Source organism: Vitis riparia, chromosome 7 (assembly GCF_004353265.1).
Source record: "Vitis riparia cultivar Riparia Gloire de Montpellier isolate 1030 chromosome 7, EGFV_Vit.rip_1.0, whole genome shotgun sequence".
In the NCBI taxonomy this organism is placed as follows: domain Eukaryota; kingdom Viridiplantae; phylum Streptophyta; class Magnoliopsida; order Vitales; family Vitaceae; genus Vitis; species Vitis riparia.
Genome location: NC_048437.1, coordinates 11,721,754 through 11,734,056, shown reverse-complemented (window position 1 = coordinate 11,734,056; position 12,303 = coordinate 11,721,754). Strand labels below are relative to the sequence as shown.

General features: G+C 34.8%; 2 protein-coding genes across 9 annotated transcripts in view; one reads left to right on the top strand and one right to left on the bottom strand.

Moving 5' to 3' along the window:
* LOC117917958 (putative disease resistance protein RGA3) overlaps positions 1 to 11,591 on the bottom strand; it is a 21,835-nt gene extending 10,244 nt beyond the window's left edge. The window contains exons 1-11 of one of the 8 annotated variants that reach the window (XR_004651799.1): positions 7,793 to 8,946; positions 7,507 to 7,693; positions 7,328 to 7,400; positions 7,103 to 7,202; positions 6,853 to 6,968; positions 5,681 to 5,776; positions 5,378 to 5,571; positions 5,213 to 5,278; positions 4,823 to 5,096; positions 4,184 to 4,287; positions 2,618 to 2,688 (exon numbers count right to left, since the gene is read on the bottom strand). Coding sequence is in view for 6 of the 8 variants with exons in the window: in XM_034834446.1 (XP_034690337.1) it covers positions 6,915 to 6,968; positions 7,103 to 7,178; positions 7,328 to 7,400; positions 10,405 to 11,260 (1,059 nt within the window). In the remaining 2 variants the exon portion in view is untranslated. Of the gene's footprint in view, positions 1 to 2,617; positions 2,689 to 4,183; positions 4,288 to 4,822; positions 5,097 to 5,212; positions 5,279 to 5,377; positions 5,572 to 5,654; positions 5,777 to 6,852; positions 6,969 to 7,102; positions 7,203 to 7,321; positions 7,401 to 7,506; positions 7,694 to 7,792; positions 8,947 to 10,404 lie in introns of those variants that run through there. The other 7 variants (XM_034834446.1, XM_034834444.1, XM_034834449.1 and 4 more) reach the window with 7 other exon arrangements.
* The window catches only part of LOC117917959 (probable sodium/metabolite cotransporter BASS3, chloroplastic), a 74,161-nt gene that overhangs the window by 28,399 nt on the left and 33,459 nt on the right, over positions 1 to 12,303 (top strand). The window lies entirely within an intron of this gene.

Genomic DNA, 12,303 nt, shown 5'->3' with positions numbered 1-12,303 from the left:
TGCCAAAGAATCTTAAAGTTTGTCATAAATTAGATTGATTAAGGTGAATATAGAAAATTAATTTTATTTTATTTTTTGATAAAATTGAGCTTATCCAAAAATCTTCCTTGACCTCTTTAGCATGACTGTAAAGAGCTATGTGCTTGAAAGTGTTTTACAAAGCTAAATATAAGTAAACAGAGTTGAGAAAAAAAATTGATTTATTACATTTTATTCCATGTAACGAGCATTGGCTATCATTCAATCCTTACCCCACATTTCCTTGTTTATTTATTTTATTTCCTCTTCAATCTTTGAATCATTTGCACCTAAAATTTTGTGATACAATTTCTACATACATCAACCTCCACTTCTTAACTTTCCATTTCATTTATAGAATTATTAATTGTATCTTTCCATTTCATTTATCGAATTATTAATTGTAGAACCTAGGCGCTATCAACTCTCCTAAAAGCAATTGCTATCAGGTCCACGATATTATAACAAAAGGGGAGTTGATGGACGCGACCAACCCTCCAATCTGCCAACAATTTTCTCCCTTCCTAGGGGCACCCCTAGGGTTCGAACCCGTGACCTCGACTCTGATATCACTTGTAAGACCTTAAGCACTACCAACTCTTCCAAAAGCAATTGTTATCAGGAAATGCGCATACCCTAACCTTATAGTGCATTCACCTAAGCGCTTACGACATTTGAACACAAGGGAAGTTGATGGACGTGGCCAATCCTTCGATCTGCCAATATTAATCTACGTTTTTATCTTAGACACTCTATTTGTTGGAATTGAGAATCTTACACATCTAGAATATCAATACATATTGAGCAGCAAGGAATTTAAGCTATCCTTAGTTTACAGAAAGTACTAAAGAAAGAAAAAAAATGTTAAGGAAAATAATTTTTCCATGTTTGGTTTCAACATAAAAATTAGGAATGAAAATCAAATATAATTGAAATTAGTTAGAAATTTATACATCTTTAAATTATTTAATCTTTACATAAAAGAGGAAAAAATAAGTTAAATGAGTTTGAAGTAGTGTATAAAATCATTTATTAATTTTAAATCTATTTTTTTTTATTTTCTTTCATTTTTTCTTTCCTTCTACTTTTTCTCTCTATTTTCTTTCACTCACATTTTCCCTCATATTTTTCAGGAACCAAATATAGCCTTAAAGTTCACTATTAGTTGAAATGTAACCCTAGTCATAAATCTCAAATTTAAAAGTTTAAATAAATTAATCAAGATATATTTTATTAATAAACTAAAATGGTTTCCTATTTACTTAATTTGCCACAACTAGAAAAAATAAAAATAAATAAAAGAAACTTGCAGGCCTTTGATAAATCAAGTTGTTAAGGATTGAATGATGGAAGTCTTTTCAACAATATGCCAACTTGGCATGTACCTATATAATTAAATTAATCAATATTTCTTTGAATTCATTTTTAAGTATGATTAGTGATTTATCATAAAAAAAATTATAAAAAAAATGAAGGAAGAAAGATGCAGATGTCATCAAGAGATTTTTTTAGCGGGAATATTCTGTGTGTTTGTCTAGCTTCTACATTTAACAATAGATAAACTAGAATCAAAAGTAATTACTACTATGATAGTTTAATTTTATATTTAAAAAATGTATTTTAAAATTTCTCTTTATTAAAGATAAAAATAATTACTTTTTTGGAAATTAAACTACAAAAATTTAGTTGATGTGATGAACAATACCATCTAATTATAATTCAAAGATGATGAACGAAAACATATATAATTTACCATTTAATGTCTATCTTTTATTGAATCAACTAAAAATGGAAATGATTAAAAGTTCATGTAAGCTTTGAAAAGGTCAAGTTTCACATACCGTTAAAATATAATCAGACAGCTAACCTATTTCAAAATTATGGTTATAAGGTGCAATCTTACACTTTTTGCACTCAAGAAAAACCTTCAATTTAACGCTCTTCTTGTGTAGAACCACTTGTATTGAGAATAATCCACAAGGGAAGAGAATGGAAAAACTCTTAAGCCCACCAAGAATCAACTCCCGGTCTCATGGTTAGGATTGGAAACCATACCAATATCTTCACAATTGAACCACAAGACAAAGCAATTTCCATGTATTTGAATCTTGATGGATACCATCAGCAACCATTGATGCATGTATCAATCAATTCTAGGAAATCCCATACCCTAAGATTCAACATAGAGACAACAAAACCGTAAGAGAGAGTATGAGGGGTTGAATTACCTAGTTCAGACAATTCTAAAAAGACAAACGTGCAATTTAGATTGCATATAAATTTTATATTGTCATAGGGAATAAATTGTCTAAAGCAAAACAACTAAATAATATGAATCATTTGTTCTTACCTCATTGTAGATTGAAATTTCACATTTGTGCCAAGAATGCAAGACCTTTTATGGCTCCCAAGAAGGATTCCTAGTTCCAAATAGTACTTTAAAAGATGAATCCCTATTTTAATTGCAAAAAAAAAAAAAAAAAAAAACTAATGAGTAATAATATGAATTCATCTTTTATTTAAGACAAACATTGTCATAAGTGTCTATAAAAAAGAACAAAATCTATAATACAAGTGCTCACAAGAATATCAAACTTACAATTGTTCATGTAAAGGAAAACCCATGTATAGCAATGTGGTTTCTCAAAAGCAGAGTCAATTAGTAGTTACCTAGAAAACAACCAAAACAGAATAACGATTACCAACCTTATCTATTAAAGCAAAAGCTTATTATAAGCTTTAACGATTTCACTAAGGGACGATGAGGATCTCATTCTTAAAGTGAATGAACTTTTAACAAAGATACACTACATTAAAAATGACTCAACTACCATGTTAACTTTTTTACCATATGGTTAGGAAAATTTTGAGCATGACCACATTCTCAACCCTCAGTAAAGATTAAAAGGCTTTTGCATTTTGTTGGGGGTTTGAGCAGTGAGAGAACATGCATGTTGCCTAAGCCATTCTCTAGGAAATGCTTGAAGAACATTTAACAACTTATTAAATTTTTTTTTCTAAATATTATTATTAAAATTAAAACAAGAAATGTAAGATAAACAAAAATTAAATCACATACGATGCTTTTACCGTAACCTTTCATCTTCTTTTCATTATGACCACATGAGAGAATGAAGCCCTAACACTAGAATCACTCCAAACATTGAGTGAGCAATATAAAACTTAAATTTCCTTTCTATCGGTATAATAGTGAAAAAAATTATCATGGTATCAATGTAAAAATCTTATTAAAAAAAAAAATCAAAAGCATTTAATTTTGAATGTAAAATAAGAAAAAATTGTTCATGCAAAATTTATTTGTATATTCATATTCATTGTTGCACAAACAACTATATTCCATGATTAAAAGCAAATTTATATAACCATTTACATTGCTAAATTGGAAAAAAGGTCATGATGCAATAGAAACAGTTAGGAATTAGAAAGGCTTGAACTTCTCATTGAGTTTAGTTTAAGGTTAAATGACTAACAGATGAATTAGAAAACTATAATCTAGTCATATAGAATGATGCATATGAACCAAAAAAAAATGAGAATTTAAGGAGGAAATGCCAATTAGTAAATGCTATGAAAACAAAAATGGCTAAAGCATGCAGATTAAAAAAAAATGCAATTATATGAAAAATTCGAGTCTAGAATTGCAATTACATGAAACATATGAACTGATACCAGTGAAATAGAAATTGGAATCACATGCACAAATTTTTCTTAAAAAATGGTGCATTTAATACAACTCTTTTCGTTAAATAGAAATTTTCATCTGCTTATTAAATAGTGAAAATTATTTTCTACCAAAACCTACAATTCAATAGACTAATAAACACCTATGTTCTGGAAGAGGATGGTATGCATAATGTACAACAAACTTTATTTAGAGGTAATCCATAGAAGGGATGATAAACCAGTCCCCCTAAGAGGAAACAATGTTTGAGTATGATGACATTCTTAACTCTCCCAGAGGTGTGACACCATGATTAAAAAGGCTTTCACATATGATTAGGGTGAGAGAACAAGCATGGTGCAACAAACATTCTCTATGAGGTGCTTGAAGAATGTATAAGGGTTATAAAGATGGATTCCAAAAAAGTAATTATTATTAAAATCAAAATAGGAAATGTAAGATAAACGAATGAAAATAGCATACCATGCTTTTGCCAAGTACTCGTTCATCTGCTTGTCAATATGACATGAAGAGCTAACACCATATTTACTTCAGACATGGGATCTCCAATATGAAAGTGAATATTCCTTTTCGTTACAATAATAATGAAAAAGAATTTACCATGTTAGCAATGTAAAAGCCTGAAGAATAAATCAAAAGCATTTCATTTTGAATTTTAACCAAAAAAATTTGTTAACGCAAAATATATATTTGTATATCCTTATTGTTGCACAAACAAGGCATTAGATGGTAGCTATCTTCCATATGTAAAAGTGAATTTATGTAACTATTTGAATTGCTAATTTTTTTTTAAAAAAAAAAAAAGAGGTGCAGGAATTTACAGAGTTTTAGTTTAAGGTTGAACAATTAATTGATGAATTAAAAAACCAAAATTCCAATCATTTAGAGTGGTGCATGTGAGTGACAGAAAGACTTCAATTAAAAAATAACAATTAGTAACCACTGCAAAAACAAAATTTGCATTCATATGCAAATCTAATTAAAAAAAATAGTGTTTATATAAAAAAAAATGGAGCTGGAATTGCAATTACATGAAACGTAGAAGCTGAGATATTGGCCAGATAAACAAGAGAAAAAAGCGACAGTTGTGAATTGGGGTACCTGATTGAAATTTTTACTGTTGTACAATGCCATCTATCACCACAGATGGGGGAACTGAGCAATTCCAGGCCATTTTTTTCCTTTGTTTTTCCTGCACCTCAGTTTTAGCATAGGTCATCTCTTGATTTCCAGTGTTGCTAGTATTTGTAGCAGCCCTTCATCTGCTTCCCATCAAACAAATTCTTAGGGATCCAAACTCATACAAACCATAGCTGTTGCCATGCATCATTTCATGGTGTTTTCAGAGTCTCACAGTAGCTGAGCACAAGCCCCTCTGTAGCAAGTATTGGAAGATTAATTATCACAAGTCATAAAAGATAGCGATTTCTTCAATAAGTAATAATGGTTAAGAATAAAAGAGGAACATAAACAAAGGAAAAAAAAACGTACCATGCTCTTTCTATGTAACCTTTGAGCTTCTTTCAGAAATAATAAAATCAAGAGAAACAAGTGGACCTAATGTACAGAACAACAAGAAAAAACTGGAACATTTTGGAGAAGAAAATAATTGGTAAGTAGAATCTTTGATGGAAGATTACAGAGAATTAAGGGTACCTGGTTGAACTTGTTATTGTTTTACAACATCATCAATTTCCATACTGAGGATGTGAGCAATCTTGGGTGAATCTTTTCCTTCGTCCTTGAGGCACCTCTTTTTTAGAATAGGATATCTCCCCATTACAAGGCATGCATGCAAGTCTTGGTGGCAGCCCTTCCTTTGGCACAAAGGACCGGAGCTTAGGAAAATGCTAATCCAGAAATAAATTATATAAGGAGTGGAACATCATAAATCACACAAACAAGCACATAAATTTTCTTTTGTGAATATTACCCTCTTCATGGGAAAAAACTGTATACCTGTGACCCCTATGCTTGCCAGGATCAAGCCAATTAAATATAATCAGAATCTGCTGTATGAACCTCTTCCATGTCTTTAAAACCAAAAGAGTAACACTGATGCAACATTAATTAAAGATTGCATTAACAGGGAATGCAAAGAGAAGCAAACATTAAGGGTATTATATGGATTCTTCAAATTAATATATATAACTATTTGCCATGTATATAGACAAAGAACATGCAGGTGCAGCCAAACGCATGACAAGGAATGGAAAAGAGGTAGAAAGGGACTAAAAAAGCTTTACAGTCAAAGGAATGCACATGTCCTGTATTCAAGAACTTTTGGCTTATGGTGGTCTGTGGCCTTGCAAGCTAATGTCTTATTATTGTAAACAGGAGGTTGTGTTTCTTATAGCTGGAATAAGACCTAAGGAGAACACTTCTATTATTGTGGCTGAGTGCATGGCATAGAGATGATATCCAGATGGCAATTTTCAAAAAGGAATTGCAGTTGAATCCAAAGTTGTTCTAGATGCTTCATTAAGACAGGAAATTATTCTGGGTGTCACATCAGGTAGCATGTTGGCAGAGTAAAAATTCATACTCCTTAGAGTATATAGTTTAAGAGGATCCAAGGGTTGTTATTTCAGTTTCTTTAACTCTTCCCTCTTTTTAAACTCCTAGTTTAGAGAGGATCCACTCTTCCCTCTCAAGGTTTGGTAATCTCCTTTCTTTAGAGAAGTTATTTCAACCCTCATGAAATCAGTCTTTAATAAATACATCTGATTATTTTTTTAATTCAGCAATCTTAATATTCATCACAAACATTCATACAGCTATTTAGATACACCAATTTCTTACCAGTAGTCTTTGAGAGTTATTCTTGAGAGAATTATGATGTTCAATATAAAGAGACAAAAATAAAAAGCGAAAAATAAGAAGAAAAGAAAAGGTGGTAAGCGGGGGGACATCATTGGATCTCATTTCCAACTCTCAGACCAAACCATAGAGTGAGGGAGGTCTTGATTGTTGATTGAACCAACAATTGCCCTCTCTTCAACTCTAAACTGATTGTGAAAGAAGATGACATTTTATCCCTATAAGATTGGGCAAAATGTTACATGATCATGAGACTCCAAATACAAACTGATTATGAGTCATCAGGGCCTGGTTAAGTTACAGAAACTAACCAGAGATATTAGCAAACTCTCTTCTTCATCACTTGTAACATGAGTCATCAGGGCCGAGATTTTTACCAAGCCGTAAGCTTCACCTTCTGATGTATCTCATGGGCAGAGCATGCCCACTGTCGCAAACACAATGATACAAAAAGAATCATGTAACACTAAGTTATAAGAATTTTGGTGCAGAGACTTGAGCAATCATATAAAAATATTCAAATGTGAAAGCTACAAAGACAGTAATGAAATATCATGTTACCTGGATAGGTTGCAATGGTCTTTGTCTACTTACTTTCTTGAACTTCTCAGATTTTGGGGGGGTTTTGTCATGTGCCCTGATTAGGGGATTTTACCTTCAGCTTATATTATATTGACATAAATTTGAGAGAACACATAAGAAATCAACACAAAATAAAACAGTGCTAAAGACAATTTGATGAAATGCAATGGTCAGTTTAAAAGTTTGAGAAAGTTATACCTCTACCTTTTTTGCAATACATATTTCCAAGCAGATGGCAGAATCCCAAGAAAACTTGGTATTAAACAAGGGAGCATTCCTGTGTAATCAAAGTACAAAAGAAAATCAAATAAAGGGGCTTCATTAACTTAATAAATGCAAATTTTGGATTAGAAGAAAGGCTAAAACAAAAATATCGTAAATACCTTCTATTATTAATCAATGTTGATTGAAAAAGTATACTGGCTTTAAGCAAAATGACGCATCAGATATAAGGCCTCTTGCATTATAGAAAGGATGCATACTTTAATAGGTGTATCAGACATCTATCTCTATGTGGAAGTTGTGGGTTAGTTCTACAACTTCATAGCTTATTGTTGAGGAGAGCAACCCCTGATTACAGAACAAAAAGAAACGAGTGGAATATTTTAGAGAAAGTAGTAATGAGTAAGTAGAATGTTTGATGGAAGATTAGAGGGAAATTGGGAGTACCTGATTGAAGTTTTTATTGTTGTACAATGTCATCTATTTCCACGTAAGGGATGTGGGCAATCTTAGGCCAATCTTTTCCCTTGTCCTTGAGGCACCTCTTTTTCAGAATAGGACATCCTTGGATTAGCAGTCTTTCAAGTGTTGACGGCAGCCCTTTCTTTGGCACAAAGGACCGGAGCTTAGGGCAGTCCGTGAATTCAAGGACTTTAAGAGAAATGAGGGTTTGGAGACCAATGGAGGCTATGGACTTCAAGTTGTTGAAATCATTTATGCAAAGAATCTCGAGAGATGTAGGAAGAAGCTGAGACCAATCATCCGTAAAAGAAATCACATCTGGAAATGGGCCACTGATCTCAAGAGACGTGAGTGTGTGGAGGCTCCGGGCAAATAGAGGCCTCCTCACATTGTTTTTGCCATTTGCAATGTCCAATGTTTTGAGGTTCGGAGTAGAAAACACTTCCAAAGAGGAGGACATCACGTCTGGACAGTTACATAGAATCAGGTTACGAAGAGAGGTGAGATTTTGCAACATCTTCCCTGGAATTGACTCTAGTTGATTGCAATCCCAAAAGGAAAGTGTCTCGAGCGTGGAGGGAAAGTCGCCCCTTGGAATGGACTTGAGAGAGGAACATCCCCATACTTGCAAGCCTTCAAGACAACAAGTGTGGTGCATAATTCCATCAGGTAGAGACTCTAGTTTCTCACAATTTTCAATTATCAACGTCTTCAGGGTGGTGGGTAGCTCACCTCTTGGGAAGCCAATAAGAGATGAGCAATATGTGATTTTAAAGAACTCAAGGGCACGACTATTGATCATCATTCCATCTGGTAGTGTCTCCAGACCCTCACAATTTTCCACCGAAAGACGTCTTAGCATGGGCGGCAAACCTGTCTCTGGGAATGACACCAGTTTAGGGCAATTCCCAATTCGCAAACCTGTAAGAGATGTGAGGGTGTGCAATGCATTTGGCAGCTTCTCTAAGTTGGAACATCCTTTCACTTCTAAGGATTGAAGATTACAAGGCAGTCCCTGCTCTTCCAAGGAAACTACCCCATCACAACTAATGATCCATAATAGTTGCAAACTGCTAAGGCTTTCCAATCCCCTCAAACATGCCAACTCATCACATTGAATTATAACTTAAGGGTTGTTAAGGGTTGTGCAAGCCCTTCCCATAAACAACTCGGCTTTGAAATTTCCTTAATGTATAATTGGGTGAGTGAGGGCATAACAACAACCCTACTTTTCAACATTCCCTCGTTACATCTATTTACTTTCAAGTGAGTAAGAAATGGAAATCGTGGAATTGAAATTGTCAATTCTTGGCATTCTATAACTAAAAGTTTCAGAAGGCAAGCTAAGCAATCAGGCAAGTTGCTGAGTTTTGGACATTTTTTTATTTGAAGCCAACGGAGGCAAGGAAACAATGCTTTAGTTTCCCCACCCAATTTGGGAATTAACCAATCTGTCCACTCTGGCATATCCTCAAATGCCAGGCACTCCAAACACCGAAAAGGATTCACAATCTCCCCATAAAACTCATTACCTATGCTTTTAATTTCATTCATGCCTTCAATCTCCAAGATATTCAGGGAAGACAGTCTTCCAAGTGCTGGCAACGATGTGCATTTTTTACAACCTTTAAGTCTCAAATCACCATTTTTGAGAATGACGAATCTCCTATCCACCGTGGGAATATTGTTCCGCCATAAAATGCAATAGTGAGTTTTTTCAAACTTTCATGAGGTTCCAACAACTTAAGAACCTCTTTTTCATCACTTTCATTCCTTGAATTACCAAAATCCTTGCTCCACTCCATCTTTATCTCTTCAATACTGGGTCTCTCCTTTAAATTAACATATCTCACATCTCTTGTATCAACAATATTGTCCAACCCTGAAATGGCAAGCTCCCCTCGAAGATTCAATAAATTCCTCAATTCTATTATTTGTGACCCATTACCTTCGCTCAGAATGAACTTAGACAACGTTTGCAGATTTATCAACTTGCTAATTTGTGGAGGCATCTCTTCCAATAGAGTTGAACCACTAATATCAAGGTGTCGAAGATTGATTAAATTCACAATATTCAGGTAACTTCACGAGTTTTCTACAATTGCATAATATCAATGATTGTAAATTGTAAAGACTATCTATTGTTTCAGGCAACCTTTTGAGTGCAGTGCGAGAGAGATTAAGGTAACGTAAATGTTTCAAATCACCAATTGAATCTGGTAACTCATTGATCTCATAACAACTCAAAGAGAGCACCCTTAAGTGTCTCAACTTTGGCAACAAGTCGTGAAACACCTTAGTACTCAAGTAGCATTGCTTCTCATTATCTATGTTGATTGGTAGAGCCAAAAATGTTCGCATTTGCTCCATTTGCTCACAAACTTCAAATTTTTTAAACACGTCGTACTCACTACACATGAATGACAAATGACGAGTGCTTTTAGAAATTTTATCTACATTCTCTAAAGTGAAGCATATTTCTGCGGCAACATCTTGAGCTAGATCATTGATCAAGTCATGCATCACAAATCGTAATTCAGGATTATTTGATGGTTGGAAGAAACATCTGGATAACAATTCATTAAAATAATCAGCACCTGAATCTTCTATTTGCCGATTATCTCCTTTTGCATGATGAATTAAACCTTCGGCCATCCATAGTAAAATTAACTGCTTCTCCTCAAATTCATAATCCTTAGGAAACAATGCACAATAAGCAAAACATCTCTTTAAATGTGGAGGCAGATGTTGATAGCTTAATCTTAATATGGGGACAATACCGCATTCACTGTTATTCCAAATGTTGCTATCCAATACACGTTTCCATGCTTCAACTTGTAATTTGGAGCGTAAAAGTCCACCAACCATCTTTGCTGCTAAGGGTAAGCCACTGCATTTTTGTACTATCTTTTCACCAATGGATTTCAGATTTGGATGTTCATCAACATTTTTACTTTCAAAGGCATGCTCCACAAACACCGACCAACAATCATCATGAGATAAAGGCCTGAGAAAATGGTGATAATTGTCTGCTCTCATCAGTGATGCAACATTTGTATCTCGTGTTGTTACAACGATTTTACTTCCTCCTTTCCCAGACTTGAATGGGGCACGCAGCTGATTCCATTGCTCGTAGCTTTTAATGTTCCACACATCATCTAAAACTAGCAAAAACCTTTTTCCAGCCAGACTCTTGCTTAACTTGAGTTGCACTTGATTAAAGTCATCCCCATCACGTATTTCATCTGGAGACACTGCATTCAGTATTATCTTCGTCAACTTCTCTACGTCACTCTCATCTGAAACACACACCCACACCCTTGGCTCAAACTGCTTCACTATCTTATCATCCCTGTATATGAACTGGGCCAGTGTAGTTTTCCCCATGCCACCTATGCCTACAATGGGAATGACCCCAAAGTTGCTTTCACCTGCTTCATCTTTCAACAGCATGTCAATAATAACTTTTTTATCTTCATCCCTCCCGTGAACAGGTTCATTAATCAAAGATGTAGTGGGGGGTCGTTGCCAAGTAGGAGCTGCTCCAGTGCAAACCTTTCCCCACTTTTTTCAACACCCGGGACCATATTAAAACCCAGCTTAGCTTTCCGGTTTGAAATATCGTCTAACCGCCCAGTGATTGCCTTGATCTTGGAGCCCATTTCGATATTAAACTTAACTTCACCAACAGGATTGAAACCAGTAAAGCAAGTGGGGATGAGGCTCCGTACCTTACTTGTGGTGGCCACCTGATCAGCACGATCTGCAATCAACCTGCGTCGCAACAGCTCGTGGCGAACTCATCCAGCACATCCTCCATGTCGTAGGCCAAGTCTCGGAGATCGTCTACCCACTCTTTCACGGACAACTTTGTTACCTGCTTCTCCTCGGCTTCGTCCAGGACTTCATTAATCATCCGCAGTTCCCTCTTCCACCCTTCCAGTTCAGCAATGACCTCCTCCTGGCGTGCAAACTTGAGCAAGTCGGGGGAAGCCAGCTTACCAAACAGAACTTCAAGGGCAGCAGAAAGAATGGACTCTCCAACAACCTCCATTGCTGTTTGATTCTTTCCAGATATCGAAGGACAGGGCAGTAGAGAGACAGATCGAAGAAACAAGTGGAGTTGAAAATTTTCTGCGCTATGGAGACTCGAGCAACAGATGTAGATGCCATCCTGGGTCCATCAACTTCGGCGTTGGTGGGCCCGAGAAGAAACGACAGCATGGAAGAGGAGCACATGGCCGGCTGGGACCACATAGGATACAAAGATTTGAAAAATGTAAATGGCTGATTTAAACAATCTTGTTTGATATAAAAAGATTAACATTGGTCTATGTTATACAATGGCTAGAATATTTTAAAGAAATAATTAATGTGACATAATATGCCTAATGTTAATCTCAAAAATTATTAAAACAATGAAAAATAATCACATCTTTTTTATTTAATTATAATTAAAAAATGAAAAATACATATAATAAAATTATTTTAAAATT